Consider the following 20,498-nt stretch of genomic DNA (forward strand, 5'->3'; position numbering starts at 1 on the left):
AAAGGAATGAGGTGATCAGGTATAAGGGAAGATGATAGAAGAGGCAGGAAGGAGGAAGCAGTAGTTCTCTTACCATTTCACTGTTAGAACCATGCTAGGTGCTGAACATTTAAAGGTGAATTTGGCAGCAGGGCCCATCCGCAGGAACTTTACAGTGTAGGGCAGCTAAAGCAGATACAGAACTGTAGGAAGGCAGAAGAGGGGCTCCTAACCCAGGCTTGGAGAGCTAAGGCAAGGTTCTCTGGGAGGACTCTAGGTTCTGGACCGGGAAGAATAGCAGTCCAGAAGGTAGAACTCCAGAGCAAATTCCTTCTATTTAATTTTTAAACTCTTTTCCTGCTTACAAAAGTAATATATGTTTGTTATAAAACAACTTCCTAGCACAGAAAAGTGAAAGCCTCCTATAAATCATCCTCTCTGTTACTACCGTCCGTCCCCCTCGGATCATCGGCCAGGAAGGAATATTGAGGATTTGTTGCCACAGGGCGAAGGCCCTCAGAGGTCCTCCTACCAGCAGGAGGCAGCGTGCCGCACGCCTGCTTGCAGGCTGATCTCTCTTCTACACGTCGCTTGCGTAGCCGCAGACGCTACATACTGCGCCTGCGCACGGGCTCCGGCCTTTTCCCCCCACGGGAGCTGTGCTGTGGTCATCCGCGGACGTGGCTCTCTGTTCCGCAGAATGGTGAGTAGGCATCCCAATCTTGGGGTTACAGATGGACAGGAGTTCCCTCGCTTTGCGGTAATGCCGGCCTAAAGCTGGTCTCGCGTGTCGTAGGGGTCAGATGGCATTAGATTGCAGGCTTAGCCTTGCTCGGGCTGCCGCTCCTAGCATGGCCTTAATGGCTGCCGCCGGTCGCGCAACTTGAGGGGAAAAGGGGTTGACGGAAAGAAGGTGCTGAGGCGGTGGACTGAGGAGGCGGGTGGGCGGTGAGTTGAGGGGGTGGCGGTGAGTTTAGTAGACAAGCTGCGGGGATAGTGCCAGCTCGTGCGCGGGGACCTCTGATTGCGTTAGTCCGTGTCGGACTGGCTGGGTGACGCCGGAGTGGGGCGGCCGCGGCGCCTCGAACCCGGCCCCACCCCTGGCTGCCTCGGTGGTTTTTCCGGAGAGCAGTGGGGTTTTAGAAGGCTTGTGTCGTTGGTGTGAAAAAGTCGCTTATCAGTCTTGACAGATGCCAAGTAGAAAAAGTGATTCTTGACCCTAGAAGGTGTGAGAAAGGCTGGACTCTACAAAAAGTGACAGTTGTCTAGATTCACTTTTGAAATGCATGTGTTACTTTGTTACAACTCCAATTGATGTCAAAAGTATCGTAAACTAAAATACTCAATGACATTTATTTCTCTTAAAGGGATTTGTTAAAGTCGTGAAAAATAAGGCCTACTTCAAGAGATACCAAGTGAAATTTAGACGACGACGAGGTATGCTCAGGTTTTCATGTTCACAACATTAAAGGAATCTGCTTTGCAGTGGAGTAGACTTTCTTATTTTTTTCTTCCCACAGAGGGTAAAACTGATTACTATGCCCGGAAACGCTTGGTAATTCAGGATAAAAATAAGTATAACACACCCAAATACAGGATGATAGTTCGTGTGACCAACAGAGATATCATTTGTCAGGTAAGCTGCATTCCTCCCCTTACCTCGCTGTGCTGGAGAAGTTGTACTTGGGAAATAAAACACATGCATGAGCCTGACTTGTGGCGCACTGGATGAAGCGTTGACCTGGAACGCTGAGACTGCCGGTTTGAAACCCTGGGCTTGCCCAGTCAAGGCACATATGGGAGTTGATGCTTCTTGCTTCTCCCCCTCCTCTCTCCCTCCTCTAAAATGAATAAATAAAATCTTAAAAAACAAAACAAAACACATGCATGAATTAGAAGGTCCATCAGGTTATTGAGTTTTTTCCTTTTTGTGGGTCTTGAATTGGAGCCTAGGAAATTGGTATTTAAAAAAAAATATTCTGAAGATCAGCTGTATTTGACATTCTTGACCCAGGTCAATTCCATTTGTTTGTTTATACTTTTTCATCGACCTTATTGGTGACATTGGTTAATAAAATTATAAAGGTTTCAGGTGTATTCTGTGCATCATATGTATGTTGTATTGTGTTCACCACCCCAGCTCAAGCCACATATATTTTTTAATTGTGGGGGAAAGGAGGATTAGAGAAACTTATGGTACTTCTACTATTTTCTGGGGGTGGGTGAGGTGGAAGGACCAATTTGAGACCAAATAGAGGGCTCTTGCCCATTTCAACCCAGTAGAATGATAGGATTTGTTGTGGACTGAATCCTGGCTTTTGCTGTATGGCCTTGCATGAGTTTTAACTGTTATGTATGAAGTTGTTTTCCATATAAAGATCTCTAGAAAGTGGCAGCGTGCTCCTTAAAAGATAATTTTTTGGAATTTTGCTGCTAGGGGAAATATTTTTACTTGAGATTTTTCTGGGCTTTTGCAAGAGGCAGGCACACCTGTTTTCTGGGCAAGTTAATTTGGTTGTGAAGGCAATGTCTTCCTTCATGCTTAAGTACAGATAACTAAACACTAGGTGTCTAAAGCATTATTGGATTTAAAATATGCTTAGTTCGAAAAGATGTTTGAAATAATTGTCAACTCCTTTGACTTTTCATAGTGCCTCTGATTCACTAGCTAACCCAGCTAAATAAATCTTTCTGGTATTCAGAAGTAAGGAGCTACATTATAATTTATTCTAAAGGCATTTTAATATTCAATGTTTATTTAATTTTAGCCTTACATATTGTAACATTAGCCAAACATATTTGCAGCCTCATAAATGTACCTGCTGTAGTTGACCAAGCCATACACTACGTGGAGGTGAATGGGTTTAACAAAGACAAGTTTTATGTGATACAGATCCATGTCCAGGTTTCTTCCTTCAGGTTCTTTGAAGAAGAAGGTGCTTAGGACAATAGTGAAAGCAGATTACTAACCTGGCTTTTCTCTTACAGATTGCCTATGCACGTATAGAAGGAGATATGATAGTTTGTGCAGCTTATGCTCATGAACTACCAAAGTACGGTGTGAAGGTTGGCCTGACAAATTACGCTGCAGCATATTGTACTGGCTTGCTGCTGGCCCGCAGGGTATGTACAGGATTACTTTAATTGATGTATTTTAGAATTAGCTCATTGTTTGGGTTTGTCCGAAAGGTAGACGTTCCCACAGGATAAGATACCCTCAGCTGTGGGATCAAGAGAGTGCCTGCTTGTCCTCTGGTTTACAAGGGCATCATTAGGAAAGATGATTTTATAAATACAAGTTTTGAGAGAGCAATATGTTTTTTAGTAACATCTGTAATCCCTGACATTTGATGTGGTATCCCTTGGCCACATGTGGTTGTGAGCACTTGAAATGTATCTAGTACTACCGATGAACTGAATTTTTAAATTTGAACAGCTGCTGTGGCTCCTTAGTGAACAGATCTACTCAGTAGTGATCTTCTGACCTTAAGCATACATTAAAAATATAGATGGCCCTGGCCGGTTGGCTCAGTGGTAGAGCGTTGGCCTGGCGTGCAGGAGTCCCGGGTTCAATTCCCAGCCAGGGCACACAGGAGAAGTGCCCATCTGTTTCTCCACCCCTCCCCCTCTCCTTCCTCTCTGTCTCTCTCTTCCCCTCCCGCAGCCGAGGCTCCATTGGAGCAAAAGATGGCCCGGGTGCTGGGGATGGCTCCTTGGCCTCTGCCCCAGGTGCTAAAGTGGCTCTGGTTGTGACAGAGCGATGCCCTGGATGGGCAGAGCATCGCCCCCTGGTGGGCGTGCCGGGTGGATCCCGGTCAGGCGCATGCGGGAGTCTGACTGCCTCCCTGTTTCCAGCTTCAGAAAAATACAAAAAATAAAAAAATGTAGACTACAGAAGGCCTTCAGAATCTCTTTTAATAGGAAGTCCAAGTGATTTATATGCATGTTAAATTTTGAGAAACTGTCTTAAACTTGTGGGGCAGCATTGGCGGGCATGTTTTTGTTTTAATCATCTGTCTCTCAGTGGCAGCATTTCCTATAATTATGCAGAAAAGAGATGAAAAAAGTGACTGCCTTATTTTTCTCAGTTACTGACCTTGTTTTGCAATGAAATTGTTAAGCATGCATAGTTGTTGGAGACCCACATCTTCATTTGTTATAAACATGTTTGAGTGGGGGTAAGAAATGTTATTCTATATGAGAGCAGCATGGGGCAAAGGCACTGCTTGTGAAACTATGGCTAGGTGATGCGTGCTTGCAGAGGCGTGGCCCATATTAACATAATGTAGTTAGGACCACAAAAGATGATGTCTTAACCCAGGATCATCCTATTCAAAACAGCATGTGATAATATTTAATATTTGGTTGTTGAATTACAGCCAAATATGACTGAAGTAATGTGATTACTTTCCTGGATTAAATTTAAGAATCAAATTTATTTATGCACATCCTAAGAACTAAGTTTATGTATATCCTAATTGATTTGTTGCATAAATCAAATACAGACACTTAGATTAAACTATTGAATAAGATTGTTGGTGAAATTAAATGAAGTTTCTTTTTTTTTTTTTTTTTTAACAGGCAGAGTGAGTCAGATAGGGACAGGCAGGAATGGAGAGAAATGGGAAGCATCAATTATCAGTTTTTCATTGCGACACCTTAGTTCATTAATTGCTTTCTCATATGTGCCTTGACCGTGGGCCTTCAGCAGACCGAGTGACCCCTTGCTCGAGCCAATGACCTTGGGTCCAAGCTGGTGAGCTTTGCTCAAACCAGATGAGCCCGTGCTCAAGCTGGCGACCTCGGGGTCTTGAACCTGGGTCCTCCGCATCCCAGTCTGACACTCTATCCACTGCGCTACTGCCTGGTCAGGCTGAAGTTTCTTTTTGTAGCATTTAAAACTGATATTTAAAAGTAGATTGGGATAAAGAGATATTTAAATTGGAAAGAAATTTTTTGTCTGGTCATTCAAGTTGTGACTATCGAGAGTTGTTTGAATATATTTAGACAGGTATTTATTTAGACTGGCTTCTTTGTTAATAGCTTCTCAATAGGTTTGGCATGGACAAGATCTATGAAGGCCAAGTGGAAGTGACCGGAGATGAATACAATGTGGAAAGTATTGATGGTCAACCTGGTGCCTTCACCTGCTACTTGGATGCAGGGCTTGCCAGAACTACCACTGGAAATAAAGTTTTTGGGGCCCTAAAAGGAGCTGTGGATGGAGGCTTGTCTATTCCTCACAGGTAATATAGTATTCAAGGCCTCATGGCCTGAACTCCAGTACTTTGCTGTTTCTAACTATGTAGTTGGACTGGAGATTACTAAATTAATCAAAGTAATAGTTGGTATCATTATGTGTCTTCTGTATGTTATACACAGTACAAAATGAGCCTTGCAGAGCAGGAAGAAATTAGTAACATTTTACAAGTGAAGAGATGGCTGAGAGGCATATGATTTGTCTCGGGTTCTGGAGCCTATAAGTGAAAGAGCCGGGGGTTGAAACTACTACCTTTTATGCTGACTTAAGTTTCAGTTAGAAATGAGCAGTTTGGTTTCACTACCACACCCCTTTCCCCTCCAATGCATTTTTTTTCTCATTCAGAAAGAAAATAGTTTTACTGTGTTATGGGGGAAAAAGGGACTCATTAAAAAGTTAAGAGGAAAAGGCTTATAACATTTCTAAACTTTGAACTGGAAATAAGATTGTAGGCTGTTCTTAGAAGCTAAATATTTTTTTTTGTTTGTGTGTTTTGTTTTGTATTTTTCTTTTTTTCTTTCTTTTTTTTTTTTTTTTTGTATTTTTCTGAAGCTGGAAACAGGGAGGCAGTCAGACAGACTCCCGCATGCGACCGACCGGGATCCACCTGGCACGCCCACCAGGGGGGGATGCTCTGCCCATCTGGGGCGTTGCTCTGTTGCAACCAGAGCCATTCTAGCGCCTGAGGCAGAGGCCACAGAGCCATCCTCAGCGCCTGGGCCAACTTTGCTCCAGTGGAGCCTTGGCTGTGGGAGGGGAAGAGAGAGACAGAGAGGAAGGAGAGGGGGAGGGTTGGAGAAGCAGATGGGCGCCTCTCCTGTGTGCTCTGGCCGGGAATTGAACCCGGGACTCCCGCACGCCAGGCCGACGCTCTACCACTGAGCTAACCGGCCAGGGCCTAAATAGATAATTTGGTTGTTTCTTTAGGTTGGATTAATGATTTTTGTTATTGTTGAGTAGATACATATTAAAGTGATTTCACTTTTTATGAATATTAGTAGTTGGTGATTTTTTCAAAACATTTTGTATATGTGTGTGTATATATGTATATGTATATTTATGTATTTGTGAGCCTGTAAAATGTAACCTAACTGGAACTTAGTTTTATAATGTGGGGAGGGGGTTTTGATTTTGAGGATTTGCAGTTCTGTGGAAGGAACCTATGACCTTGAATGAATCACTCCTGTATACCCTGAGGCACCTCTGAAAAATTCTGAGATTTGGGGGGAACAGATTTGTAATTCTTTTCTATGATAATAAGGAGAACTAACTTTATAGTGATGAAAGCCTTGGTTCTTTTAGTAGTTTTTAAAGGTACTTCTGGCATGATTTTTCTATCCTGGAATTCAGAGATTAGCTGCTAATGATGATATCCCACCAACTGAGCAGTCAGTAGTTGGTCCTTTGATTGCATATGATGCAGTTAGTTGTTTCAAGACGGGACTGATGGCAGCTACTAAAATGAATTCATGTTAGTGAACTGATTTCAATCAATATATAATAAAATGTGAAAAACTTTATTTTAGTACCAAACGATTCCCTGGTTATGATTCTGAAAGTAAGGAATTCAATGCAGAAGTACATCGGAAGCACATCATGGGTCAGAACGTTGCAGATTATATGCGCTACCTAATGGAGGAAGATGAAGATGCTTACAAGAAACAATTCTCTCAATACATAAAGAACAACGTTACTCCAGACATGGTAAAAATTTTAACTAAAAATGCCTGTATGGTTCATTATGAAACCAGGTTTACTACTTGGTTTTGTTTTTGTTTTTTTGTTTTTTTGTATTTTTCTGAAGTTGGAAATGGGGAGGCAGTCAGACTCCCGCATGTGCCCGACCGGGATCCACCTGGCATGCCCACCAGGGGGCGATGCTCTGCCCATCTGGGGTGTCGCTCTGTTGCGACCAGAGCCATTCTAGCGCCTGAGGCAGAGGCCATAGAGCCATCCTCAGCGCCTGGGCCAACTTTTGCTCCAATGGAGCCTTGGCTGCGGGAGGGGAAGAAAGAGAGAGGAAGGAGAGGGGGAGGGGTGGAGAAGCAGATGGGCGCTTCTCCTGTGTGCCCTGGCCGGGAATCGAACCTGGACTCCTGCACACCAGGCCAACGCTCTACCACTGAGCCAACTGGCCAGGGCCACTACTTGTTTTTTTGGTGGGCACATTGTATAGTTTTATTTCAGGTGAACAGTTAAAATTTGAACATGAGTATGTTCATAGGTATAGATAGACTTATATAGGCTGTGCTTGGCTTAAAATAAAATGGCATGAAATTGAGAATTTAGACCCAGGGTAGATTAAAGGATGAGGTAGTATAATGAGCTAGACTTGTCAACATGCTTTTAGGCATCTTTTAGATGCTGAAGGAGTGCAGGTTTTAGGCATCCAAATCTAAAGCCATTGGTGGCTCTATTGCATTTAGCTGTTCTGTATTTATAGATTTCATTTCTGCGGTCATAGTTTTAATCTACCCTGTCTACTATGAGGTTGTAGTCACTAAACACTCATTTTGAGACCATGGGCAAGAAGGGTTCAACCTTCATAGCCAATGTGTGCTATGTTCTGGACTTTCTGGATGTCTCAGGCACACAGAAAGGGAGATGTACAAATTCTCTCATTAGTTCCACATGATGCTGAAGAAGTAAAGGGAACAATGTTTGCAAATGTGAGTTTATTGTTTGAAAATTGATCAACCTTAAAGTTGAGTCTCCAGGACTCGTTCTATCAATGTATTGGAGTACTTGATAGTACTAGTTTGGAAATTGGAGTGAAAGTGTAGAACACAAAAATTGCACTGATTATTATAAAACTATTAAAAATGTAGAATTATGCCTGACCAGGCGGTGGCACAGTGGATAGAGCGTTGGACTGGGATGCAGAGGACTCAGGTTCGAGACCCCGAGGTCACCAGCTTGAGCGCGGGCTCATCTGGCTTGAAGAGAAAAGCTCACCAGCTTGGGCCTAAGCTGGCTTGTGCAAGGGGTTACTTCAGCAAGTCTGCTGAAGGCCCACGATCAAGGCACATATTGGAAAGCAGTCAATGAACAACTAAGGCAGAGGTCCCCAAACTACGGCCCGGGGGCCGCATGCGGCCCCCTGAGGCCATTTATCCGGCCCCCGCCGCACTTCGGAAGGGGCACCTCTTTCATTGGTGGTCAGCGAGAGGAGCATAGTTCCCATTGAAATACTGGTCAGTTTGTTGATTTAAATTTACTTGTTCTTTATTTTAAATATTGTATTTGTTCCTGTTTTGTTTTTTTACTTTAAAATAAGATATGTGCAGTGTGCATAGGGATTTGTTCATAGTTTTTTTTATAGTCTGGCCCTCCAACAATCTGAGGGACAGTGAACTGGCCCTGTGAAAAATGTTTGGGGACCCCTGAACTAAGGTGTTGCAACAAAAAACTAATGATTGATGCTTCTCATCTCTCTCCATTCCTGTCTGTCTGTCCCTATGTATTCCTCTCTCTGTCTCTGTAAAAAAATAAAATAAATAAAATGTAGAATTACATATGAATGAGTGGGTTATCAAGTAATTTTTTTGTTAGTACATAGTTTCTATTTCTGGCATAGTTCTGGCTATGACAGTATTTTATTTTATTATTATTTTTTTTTTGTATTTTTCTGAAGCTGGAAACGGGGAGGCAGTCAGACAGACTCCTGCATGCGCCCGACCGGGATCCACCTGGCACGCCAACCAGGGGGCGATGCTCCGCTGCAACCAGAGCCATTCTAGTGCCTGAGGCAGAGGCCACAGAGCAATCCCCAACGCCCGAGCCATCTCTGCTCCAATGGAGCCTCGGCTGTGGGAGGGGAAGAGAGACAGGAAGGAGAGGGGGAGGGGTGGAGAAGCAGATGGGCGCTTCTCCTGTGTGCCCTGGCTGGGAATTGAACCCGGGACTTCCGCACACCAGGCTGACGCTTTACCACTGAGCAAACTGGCCAGGGCCTATGACAGTATTTTAAAGGGAAAAGATTACTTTGTTATTTGTATGTATTGTACAGACTAGGGTTGGATAAACACTTAAGTTGAGTTTCGAACTAGGAAAAAAGTTTTGTATTAGCTATGTAGACGCATGTATTTATACATCAGTATGTTCCCTTATATTACCACTGATACTGTCCTTGTTCACCATGATAAGCCTTACTTTTCACTGATTCTACTGACCTGTAAAATTTTTCTTTCTAAACCATTCTTGCTCTGGTATGTCACATATGTACAAGATTTCTAAGACTCTCAGTCTGATTTCAGATGTTTGTTTCCTAATGCTTTCCTGTATAGATTCTATGCTTCAGCTGGGACCACTCTTTGGCTAATGTCCTTTCCACTTAGCTCATTAATTTTATCTATGGAGGCATCTTTCTTTATGCATGTGTACTGAAGTCTGTGCAGACACGTGGTATGTCTCCCCATAGGAAGTGGTCTTAAAGCTTGTGGCAATATCTACTTAGACGGTTGTATTTCCTGCTTCTCTCTCTTGGAAAGTATGAACTTAGTTGCTTAGTTTTGTGTTTTTTTTAATGACTACATGTGAAGTCATATGGGTTTGTTAAGTACCACAGAGAGCTATAATAGAGTGCTAAAAGGTAATTATCTTTCAGAAGGGATTTAGGTAATTGTCTCGTAGTGAAAAATGTTTACTTTTTTTTTTTTGCTAAATAAGCTTTACACAAATGAATGTAATAATTGCATTCCCTCCACACTGAATAATTTTAGTTTGAATTACCTAACTCATTCTTTAGAGGGCTGTAATTTTTACTGTATTTTGATAACAAACACTTGCACAACACAGAAACAAGTAATTTACAGTTGACTTGAACAATGTGGGTTAGAGGCACTGACCACTAAGTTTTAGAACAAAATTCTCATTAAGCTATACAACTGAAGAGCCTTTTAGGGTAGTCTAGAGAAATTCTGGCCTCTTTCTGGTTCCAGAGGCCTAATGTTGCTGACAGAAACTAGTGACTCGTAATACTAGCAGCAGCAGCAGCAGTGGATATGAAAGGTCTCTGGTATGCAATATGGAAATAGCTTTGAAAGGCCTATCAAATAGCAATGGAAAATGTAAATCTGGGGAATATGAGAGTACAAATTGACTTGGCAGTTGTTAATTGGCCCCATACACTCTTAATCTTATCTTAAAAATCTAGTTTTGGCATGTATCCTCGAATTTTTCTGAGTTTTGTGAATGTTAACTCATGTTGCCCATGGTAAAAATTGGGAATTTCTTAGGAAAATCAGAAATTACATTTAGGAATTTAAGCAGATAGGAACACTGACCTAGTTTAGTGCCTTTTGAGAATCTGGTTTAGAAAGACAAAATATGCAGGTAATAGATTACAGTACATTGTATTATTGTTTAGGGCATATGAAATGAAACCAAGTACTGTTTGCTTTGCTTTGTTTCAGATGGAGGAGATGTATAAGAAAGCTCATTCTGCTATACGAGAGAATCCAGTCTATGAGAAGAAGCCTAAGAGAGAAGTTAAAAAGAAGAGGTATGCATCTTCTTGTTCTCTTTTCAAGAGGAGATTGCCAGGAGTTCCCTGCCTTGATTCATCTTACTCAGACTGAGTAAAGTGCAAACTCGATCACTAACTCTGCATGATGTTGCAGAAGTGAGGGGAACCAGGTTTGCTAAAGTAATTGTGGTGATAGCAATGTATTAGCCTCAGAAGCTACTGAGGTGGTCCGTTCTATCCTAGGACAGTGTAATTAATAGTTACTGCTAATGAATGATCTAAACATTGTACTAATATATTTCTTTGATTTGTGACACTGTGTGGTAACAGGACGGTATCACAAAAGTTGGGGTTTGGGGAAAGTTAGCTTAAAATCAAAACTTACCCCTTGGAACTTGAATTACTTGACCTCCATCTTATTACAAAGTTTTTCTCCTTTCCTTTTTATTTTTAAGTGAGAGGAGGGGAGACAGATCCTCACACTGGAGACAGGTCCTGCTCCAGTCAGGACCTACTGGTCAACCCCACCTAGGGCTAATACTCAAACGAATTGAGACACTGGGTGTGAGAGGAGGGGAGGGGGGGAAGGGAGGGAGGAGAAGCAGACAGTCGCTTCTCATGTGTGCTCTGACCAGGGATCAAACCTGGGACATCTGCATGGCAGCCCCATGTTCTATTCGTTGAGCCAACCAGCCAGGGCCAGTTTTGTCTTTTTCTCTTTATTTTTTTAATTATTTATTTTGTTTTGTTTTGTGTTGTTTTATTTTATTTTATTTTTTTTGTATTTTTCCGAAGCTGGAAATGGGGAGAGACAGACAGACTCCCGCATGTGCCCGACTGGGATCCACCCGGCATGCCCACCAGGGGGCGACGCTCTGCCCCTCTGGGGCATCGCTCTGTTGTGACCAGAGCCACTCCAGCGCTTGGGGCAGAGGCCAAGGAGCCATCCCCAGTGCCCGGGCCATCTTTGCTTGAGAGCCCTGGCCGGTTGGCTCAGCGGTAGAGCGTCGGCCTGGCGTGCAGAAGTCCCGGGTTCGATTCCCGGCCAGGGCACACAGGAGAAGCGCCCATCTGCTTCTCCAACCCTCCCCCTTTCCTTCCTCTCTGTCTCTCTCTTCCCCTCCCGCAGCGAGGCTCCATTGGAGCAAGGATGGCCCGGGCGCTGGGGATGGCTCCTTGGCCTCTATACCCCAGGCGCTAGAGTGGCTCTGGTCACAAGAGAGTGACGCCCCCTGGTGGGCGTGCCGGGTGGATCCAGGTCGGGCGCATGCGGGAGTCTGTCTGACTGCCCCCGTTTCCAGCTTCGGAAAAATGGAAAAAAAAAAAAAAAGAGAGAGAGATGGGGAGGCAGAGAGACAGACTTCTGCATGCATTCCTACCGTTATCCACCAGGCAAGCCCCATCTGGGGCCACTGCTTCATTGCTTGGCAACAGGGCTATTTTAGGGCCTGAGGCAAGTCCATGGAGCCATCCTCAGTGCCCAGGGCCAACTTGCTCTAACCATTCGAGCCATGGCTGCAGGAGAAGAGAGGATGAAAGGGAAGAGTAGAGAAGTAGATAGGTGGTTGTTTCTCCTGTGTGCCTTGACCAGGAATCAAACCCAGGACTTCTACACACCAGGCCAATGCTCTACTGCTGAGCCAATTGGCTAGGGCTTGTCTTTTTCAATACAAGTTAAATACTCTCATCTTTAGCTATGGTTTTTAAAAATAACATCCCTGCTGCTTCTTTGTTTTATAGGTGGAATCGTCCCAAAATGTCTCTTGCCCAGAAGAAAGATCGGGTAGCTCAGAAGAAGGCAAGCTTCCTCAGAGCTCAGGAACGGGCTACTGAGAGCTAATAAACCAAACCACAATTTTCTATGAAAATTTTTCAGGTAGAAACAATAAACTTATTGCTAAAGCAGCTATTTCTGTGTTAAGCTCTTATTAATGAAAGTGTAGGAAATATCCTGAAATTGACAGTCTTTTTCTTCAGGAAACAAATAGTTTTTTCCAGAAAAAGATGTCTTGCATATTGACTCAAAGTTCACACCTGCTTGTTGGGCTTCTGTTCTTGACAGGAGTTAATCCCTCAAATTATATGATGTGCAGCTCTCCCATAGAAGTCTGGCAAGCAACAAACCAACCTGCACTAGGAAATATTTCTTTTCATTCATTTATTATAACTGGGTGATTAGTGGAAAGGAAAGGTATCTTCAAAGTGTATGTATATTTAAACTTAAAATTTTTTTTAACTTTATTGATTTTAGAGAAAGAAATAATGTGTTGTCCACTTATATATGATTTTATTGGTTGGTTTCTTCTAAAGTAATGGTGCTAATCCATGGCTTTAATTTTTGAGAAAAAGCTGTCCAATGGAGGTCACACAGCGAAGCTACTTCAATCAGGTGCAATCTTTGAGCAGAAAATACTGGGTCTTTTCTCTATAAGAGGTTTTATTTTTTGGAAATGTTTAAAGATACATGCCAGATCTGAATAAACCTGAAAAAGGGGTGAATCTTTATTGGGTTTACATGAGAAAATATTAGATGGATTTGTGTCTCTTAAAATAGCCCTTTGGCCAACAGGAAATACTGTTTGAAAATGTCAAATTAATAAAGAGGTTTAATGATTTCAGAGTCCTCTAAATGTCTCATTTCCCCATAACTCAAGCTACATGGATCTGGATTGGGTTTATGGCCTTAAGACAGGTCATTTTTGAAGGACTCAGTTGGCTGCTTGATACAAAGATGGGCTAAAGTGGACCATATGAATCTAAGAAAGCTCATCCCTTTTCAGCTTCTAAAAGAGGCAGTTAACACTTGGCTAAGTAGAACACTGATAAAGGTTTAAGAGGCTCAGTAAAAAATACTCAAAACATTCAGAAGCCATATAAACTTTGACATCTGAGTTAATGTGTGTTAAGTATAATACAAATTATACTATTAACATCTATTTATAAATGAATCATTTTAATTTATTTGCTTTGCAGTCTTCATTTCTATTAATGTGCAAACTTGACCATGCTAAGACAGTAAATTTATGTATGAATTTTAAAACGGCAGCTTCAATGCAAACAATGTTTCCAGCAATGGTATTTGGCTAACATAAATCTACAAAATACTTTTTATGGAATGAGGCTTCACAGCATTATTTTAAGTCAAAGTAGTTACACAGTGAATGTACTGGGAAATGTACCAGGGCTTCTGAAAAAGCAGGAATGAAATCTTTTTGGACCTATTGATACTCCTGCCATTACTTCAGCAATTGACTAAAATGATGGCTTCTTAGGATCAGGGGAAAAGCGTTTTATGTAACTGGCAGGGATTTGAATCAGAAGCCATTTTTTAGAATGTTCAAAATTTTCTAAGTGGTAAGTTTCCCCCAATGGTCACAATGTCCTAATGAACTAAGAGTCATTTGTATAGGAAATTTTCTTCCACAGTAATGTTTTTAGATTATTTAGTATCAAAGAATGTTCCATTTCCATTTGATTTGCTGTGACTTTGAGAGCAATACAAGAATAAAGTTGCTTTTCTAATTCTTCACGAATTTCACTTGGAGCACCTCGCAGTAGGTAGTCTTTGAGTAACTGACAGGCTTTTGCCAAGTTTGGTTGTATCACTTCTGAAGTACACTTCATTGTACTCTGATCACAGCTAGTTCGACAATCTGTGCCATATATACAGTCTAAATCAGACTCACAGTGACGATCTTTTATAAGTTCTTTCAAGTTTGTCTCTGGCACAATTTTTCTCATGTCTACCATTTTCAAATCATACTTATCATTATATCCTAGATTTTTGGCACTAGTATCGCACATGAGGAAGTTTCCATAGGGGCCGTGGAAAACATCTTCCACGAATTCTAGAAGTCCTATGGCTATTTTAGCTTTTCTGGGCCATGATGGTGTGAACAATTGATCCATGCTTCTTCTGAACCCAGATGGAATAAAAAGTTCAATGACCCATGGAAGGCTTATTCCATAAAGAGAGGTATATTCAACACTTTCCATTACATAGAGATCACCACAGAACCCCATTAATTTGGGGGTATGTTCTTTATCTTGAAGTATGACCATGAGAAGAAATTCATTTAACTGAAGAAGTGCCCAAGCTGACTTTGCTTCTCCCAAGGACACCTGGCCATCTTTGTCCCCATCAGCTACCGTCAAAATGAGATTAACCAGTTCAGAGAGGTTTCCCTGGTCTCCCAATTTTGCCTGTAAAGATAAGAATTTAGTTAATTGTATATAAAGAATGAAAAATATACTAACTTCCTTTTTTGTGTGTGTGTGTATTTTTCCAAAGTGAGAAGTGGGGGAGGCAGACAGACTACCACATGCGCCTGACCAGTAGTCACCCGGCACGCCCACCAGGGGGTGATGCTCGGCCCCTCTGGGGCTTTGCTCCACTACAATCAGAGCCATTCTCGGAAGGAGGGGAAGAGAGAGAGAAAGTGAAAGGAGAGGGGGAAGGATGGAGAAGCAGATGGGTGCTTCTCCTGTGTGCCCTGTCTGGGAATCTAACCCAGGACTTCCACACACCGGGCTGACGCTCTACTGGTGAGCCAAACAAACTTCCTTTATGGAGGTTATTACCATGCTAAGTATTAATCTTGCTACTGATTTCCTATAAGAAACTTAAAACATCTCTAAATATTTATGATGCTTTAGTAAGTCAGAACTATATTTTATGTTATTGTAGTAAAACTTGACTAAGTGTCAAGAGATGGCCACCCTAAGTCACTTACCCTCTTACATTCTTTGCAGTTAACTAAGACACAATAACCATTGTCTTATTCATACATTACTTACAAAACTCATGTAATATGCTCATGTCCAGTTATAAGAAGGGTTAACTGAAAATTGTTTTTTAGTTATCACATTAAAATAATTATTTTGTTCAAGTTATATCATCACTAATAATGAAGGTTAAAAATATTTCCCTGTGAAGGATCTCTGGGATAAAATAGTCAAAATTTAAACTGTCCAGACAACCAGATTACAAGTAGGAAATTAAGAGCAATAAAAGAGAAAAATTTCCAAAAGTAATTATTTTTATCTTTTAATATTTCTACTTAATCTCTGTATGAGTATTTTTAAAATAAAAAAAATTGCAAATCAAGGTATATTAATTTTATTTCACCTTTAAAAAATTTATGTTACAATACCAAACCGTAGAGCATCCCATCTATTTAATGAACTCCCTTTTCATATCTGGACATATTTTAGCTATTCTAATGTTTAAGCGTCTTACACACATTGATTCTTTTCTTTGAATTATTTCTGTCAAGATAAAGTCTTTGATGCAGCTCACAGAAGAGCAAAAATAGTGGACTGCTTCACACTAACAACATGTGAATGAAAATACGTACTTTAAAGAGACTGTAGACCATTTCTTTGAATTTCTGTACAGTAGTTCCCCTAGTTGGTTTATCAAATAACACCATTTCTTTTCTTGGTTCCAATTCAGTTCCAAAATCAAGATGAAGTGCTTGTTCCATTTGACATTTCACAACCCCTGGTAGGTTATCCCAAATTCCTAAATACATCTGTGTGAAAAAGAATGGCAAGTTATACTTTATGCTGAGTGAAAACTCGACCACTATATTTTTAGTGTCTTCTAAAATCACACATAAACAAGCAGTAAACATTGAGACTTTCTTTTTGAATTGCAAATTGGAGCTCATACTTTAAAGTTTTTTTCCCCTGAATATATTTATAGAAGTAATGTATACCTAAATATATATTTATTTACCATGATCATCAATTTTATTTTTCCAATTTTTTTGTGGTAAAATTACAAAAAACAAAATTTGCCATTTTAACCACTTTTAGTGTGCAGTTTAATAGTGTTAAATTAATGAAGTTGTGCTACCATCACCACCACCATCCTTTTCAGAACTCTTTCATCTTGTAACAAACTATACCCATTAAACAAGAACTCCCTGTTCCTCTCCTGTAGCCCCTCGCATCATCATTCTTTTATGATTTTGAGTACTCATAAATGGAGTGGCACAGAATTTGTCTTTTTGGCTGATTTCATTTAATACATCTTAAAGGTTCACTATAGTATGTGTCAAAATTTCCTTTTTAAAGTTGAATAATAATTCCATTATAATATATTTTGCATTTCCATGCATTTGCCAGTGGACACTTGGGTTGTTTCTATGTTTTAGCTATCATGAATAATGCTGACATGAACATGGGTGTCAAATATCTCTTCAAGAGACTGCTTCCAATTCTTTCAGGTATATACCCAGAAGTGGAATTGCTGGATCATAAGGTCATTCTATTTTTATTTTTCTGAGGAGCTGCCATAACAGTTTTCTGGAGTGGCTGTACCATTTTACATTCTCACCAATAGTGGGAAGTGTTCCAATTTTTCTACATCCTAACCACGCTTGTTATTATTATTTATTTATTTTTGTATGTTTCTGAAGTTGGAAACGGGGAGGCAGTCAGACAGACTCCTGCATGTGCCTGACTGGGATCCACCTGGCATGCCCACCAGGGGGCGATGCTCTGTTGCAACCAGAGCCATTCTAGTGTCTGAGGCAGAGGCCACAGAGCCATCTCCAGCGCCCGGGCCAATCTTGCTCCAGTGAAGTCTCAGCTGTGGGAGGGGAAGAGAGAGACAGAGAGGAAGGAGAAGGGGAGGGGTGGAGAAGTAGATGGGCACCTCTCCTGTGTGCCCTGGCCGGGAATCGAACCTGGGACTCCTGCACGCCAGGCTGACGCTCTACCACTGAGCAACCAGCCAGGGCCGTTCTTTATTATTTTTAAAATAGCACTTATCCTAATGGGTATGAAGTGGTATCTCATTGTGGTTTCAGTTTGCATTTCCCTAACGAACAGTGATGTGCATCTTTTCATGTATTTTTTAGCCATTTGTATATCATTTTTTGAGAAATGTCTATCCAAGTCTGTCCATTTTTGAATGTTTTTTTGTTGCATTTTAGGTGTTCTCCATATATTCTGGATATTAATCCCTCATCAGACATGATTTGCAAATATTTTCTCCCATTCTATGGGCTGCCTTTTTACTCTATTGATACTCTCTTTTGATGCACAAAATTTTTAAAATTTCAGTAAGTCCAATTTGTCTATTTTTACTTTTGTTGCCTGTTGCTTTGGTGTCATACCCAAGAAATCATTGCCAAATCCAGTATCGTGAAGCTTTTGCCCTCTTTTTCATCTAAGAGTTTTATAGTTTTAGTTCTTACATCTAGATCTTGGATCCATTTGACTTCACTTCTGCATATGATATTAGGTAAGGGTCCAACTTCATTCTTTTGCATGTAGCTATCCGGTTTTCTCAACATCACTTGTTGAACAGACCTTTTTCTATTGAATGGTCTTAGCACCCTTGTCAAAAATCAGTTGGCCATATGTGTGAGGGCTTTTTCTGAGCTCTGTTCTATTTTATCGGTTTATGTGTCGGTCTTTATTCCAGTACCACTCTGTTTTGCTTGCTGTAGCTTTTATTGTAAGATCTGAAAACAGGTGTGAGTCTTCCAGCTTGTGTTTCTTTTTCAGGATTGTTTTGGCTATTCAAGGTCCCTTGTGATGCCATATGAATTTTAGGATGAGTTTTTCTATTTCTGAAAAAAATTGTCAGAGATTTTGAGAGGGATTGCATTGACTTTCTAGATCACTTTGGGTAATATTAACAATATATAGTATTCCAACCTATGAACATGAGATGTGATCCATTTGTTTACATCTTTAATTTCATTTTGTTATTTGTTGACTTTAGAGAGAGAGAAGAAAGGGCAGGGGAAGAGGAGAGAGAAACATCGATTTGTTGTTCCCCTTATTCATGCATTCATGGTTGGTTCCTGTAAGTGCCCTGACCTGGGACTGAACCTGCAACCTTGGTGAACTAGGATGACGCCCTTAAAAGACCTACCAGGCCAGGGCATGTCTTTAATTTCTTTAAGACGTTTTCACTGTATAAGTTTTTCACCTCTATTTATTTTTTTTGTATTTTTCTGAAGCTGGAAACGGGGAGAGACAGTCAGACAGACCCCCGCATGCGCCCGACTGGGATCCACCCGGCACGCCCACCACGGGCGACGCTCTGCCCACCAGGGGGCGATGCTCTGCCCCTCCGGGGCGTCGCTCTGCCGCGACCAGAGCCACTCTAGCGCCTGGGGTAGAGGCCAAGGAGCCATCCCCAGCGCCCGGGCCATCTTTGCTCCAATGGAGCCTTGGCTGTGGGAGGGGAAGAGAGAGACAGAGAGGAAGGAGGGCGGGGGTAGAGAAACAAATGGGCGCTTCTCCTGTGTGCCCTGGCCGGGAATCGAACCCGGGCCAACGCTCTACCGCTGAGCCAACTGGCCAGGGCCTTCACCACCATTTTTAAGTTGATTTAAGCACAGTGTGTCCATAAAGTCATGGTGCACTTTTGACCAGACACAGAAAAGCAACAAAAGACGATAGAATTGTGAAATCTGCACCAAATAAAAGGAAAACCCTCCCAGTTTCTGTAGGATGATGTGGCAGCATGTGCGTGTGTGCAGATGATGATGTAACACTGTGTATATAGCAGAGCAGCCCACGGCCATGCCAGTAGAGATGTGGACGGTACAGAGGAAAGTTCAGTGTGTTCTGTGGCTCGCTAAATTAGAATCCGTGACCAAAGTGCAACATGAATAATGTTCATTGGTTGCTTTCTCATATGTGCCTTGACCGTGGGCCTTCAGCAGACCAAGTAACCCCTTGCTCAAGCCAGCGACCTTGGGTCCAAGCTGGTGAACTTTCGCTCAAACCAGATGAGCCCACGCTCAAGCTGGTGACCTCGGGGTCTTGAACCTGGGTCTTCCGCATCCCAGTCCGACGCTCTATCCACTGCGCCACCGCCTGGTCAGGCAGATTTCACATTTCTGTCGTCTTTTGTTGCTTTCCTGTGACCAGTCAAAAGTGCACCATGACTTTACGGACACACTGTATTTTGGATGCTATTGTAAATGAATTTTTTTCTCAAATTTCCTTTTTGTATTGTTCACTGTTAGTATATTGAAAGAAATGCAACTGAATTTTGTGTGTTGACTTTTAGTGCTACTTTGCTGTACACTTATTAGCTCTAACAATTATTTTTTGTAGGATCTTTAGGGTTTTCTACATTAGATCATATAATCTGTCAACAGATAATTTTACTTCTTCCTTTCCAATGTGGATGCCTTTTCTTTTTTTTTTTAAATTAATTTTAATGGGGTGACATTGATAAATCAGGGTACATATGTTCAGAGAAAACATCTCCAGGTTATTTTGACATTCGATTATGCTGCATTCCCATCACCCAAAGTCCAATTGTCTACCATCACCTTCTAACTGGTTTTCTTTGTGCCCCTCCCCTCCCCCAACCCCCTCCCTCCCCCCCCTTGTAACCCCCACACTCTTGTCCATGTCTCCGAGTCTCATTTTTATATCCCACCTATGTATGGAATCATATAGTTTTTATTTTTTTCTGATTTACTTATTTCGCTCAATATAATGCTAGGTCCATCCATGTTATTATAAATGATCTGATGTCATCATTTCTTATGGCTGAGTAGTATTCCATAGTATATATGTACCAAAGCTTTTTAATCCACTCGTCCACTGATGGACACTTGGGCTGTTTTCAGATCTTTGCTATTGTGAACAATGCTGCCATAAACATGGGGGTGCATTTCTTCTTTTGAAACAGTGCTATGGTGTTCTTGGGGTATATTCCTAAAAGTGGTATAGCTGGGTCAAAAGGCAGTTTGATTTTTAATTTTTTGAGGAATCTCCATACTGTTTTCCACAGTGGCTGCACCAGTC

At 41.6% G+C, this 20,498-nt stretch overlaps 2 protein-coding genes and 3 non-coding genes across 6 annotated transcripts in view; 4 read left to right on the forward strand and 1 right to left on the reverse strand.

The window, feature by feature from the left end:
- Nucleotides 1–593: 593 nt before the first annotated feature.
- On the forward strand, nt 594–12,615 carry RPL5 (ribosomal protein L5). The gene is made up of 8 exons (XM_066268685.1): nt 594–682; nt 1,347–1,416; nt 1,500–1,615; nt 2,968–3,102; nt 5,023–5,225; nt 6,766–6,943; nt 10,654–10,742; nt 12,447–12,615. Exons 1-8 carry the CDS (start codon nt 680–682, stop codon nt 12,544–12,546), a joined length of 894 nt encoding a protein of 297 aa, XP_066124782.1. The 5' UTR covers nt 594–679; the 3' UTR covers nt 12,547–12,615.
- LOC136332793 (small nucleolar RNA SNORD21) lies at nt 6,599–6,693 on the forward strand. The gene has a single exon (XR_010730931.1). It is a non-coding gene; the product is annotated as a small nucleolar RNA SNORD21 (small nucleolar RNA).
- LOC136332804 (small nucleolar RNA SNORA66) lies at nt 7,846–7,980 on the forward strand. Its single transcript, XR_010730940.1, has one exon. It is a non-coding gene; the product is annotated as a small nucleolar RNA SNORA66 (small nucleolar RNA).
- LOC136332802 (small nucleolar RNA SNORA66) lies at nt 10,824–10,956 on the forward strand. Its single transcript, XR_010730939.1, has one exon. It is a non-coding gene; the product is annotated as a small nucleolar RNA SNORA66 (small nucleolar RNA).
- A 95-nt stretch (nt 12,616–12,710) lies between the features above and the next one.
- The window catches only part of DIPK1A (divergent protein kinase domain 1A), a 131,927-nt gene continuing 124,139 nt past the window's right edge, over nt 12,711–20,498 (reverse strand). For both annotated transcript variants that reach the window (XM_066268684.1, XM_066268683.1), the window contains 2 exons: nt 16,064–16,240; nt 12,711–14,909 (listed from right to left, as the gene is read on the reverse strand). In XM_066268684.1, coding sequence (XP_066124781.1) covers nt 14,097–14,909; nt 16,064–16,240 — 990 coding nt within the window. In that variant the 3' untranslated portion in view covers nt 12,711–14,096. The remainder of the gene's footprint in view (nt 14,910–16,063; nt 16,241–20,498) is intronic.

Source organism: Saccopteryx bilineata, chromosome 3, assembly GCF_036850765.1.
Source record: "Saccopteryx bilineata isolate mSacBil1 chromosome 3, mSacBil1_pri_phased_curated, whole genome shotgun sequence".
In the NCBI taxonomy this organism is placed as follows: domain Eukaryota; kingdom Metazoa; phylum Chordata; class Mammalia; order Chiroptera; family Emballonuridae; genus Saccopteryx; species Saccopteryx bilineata.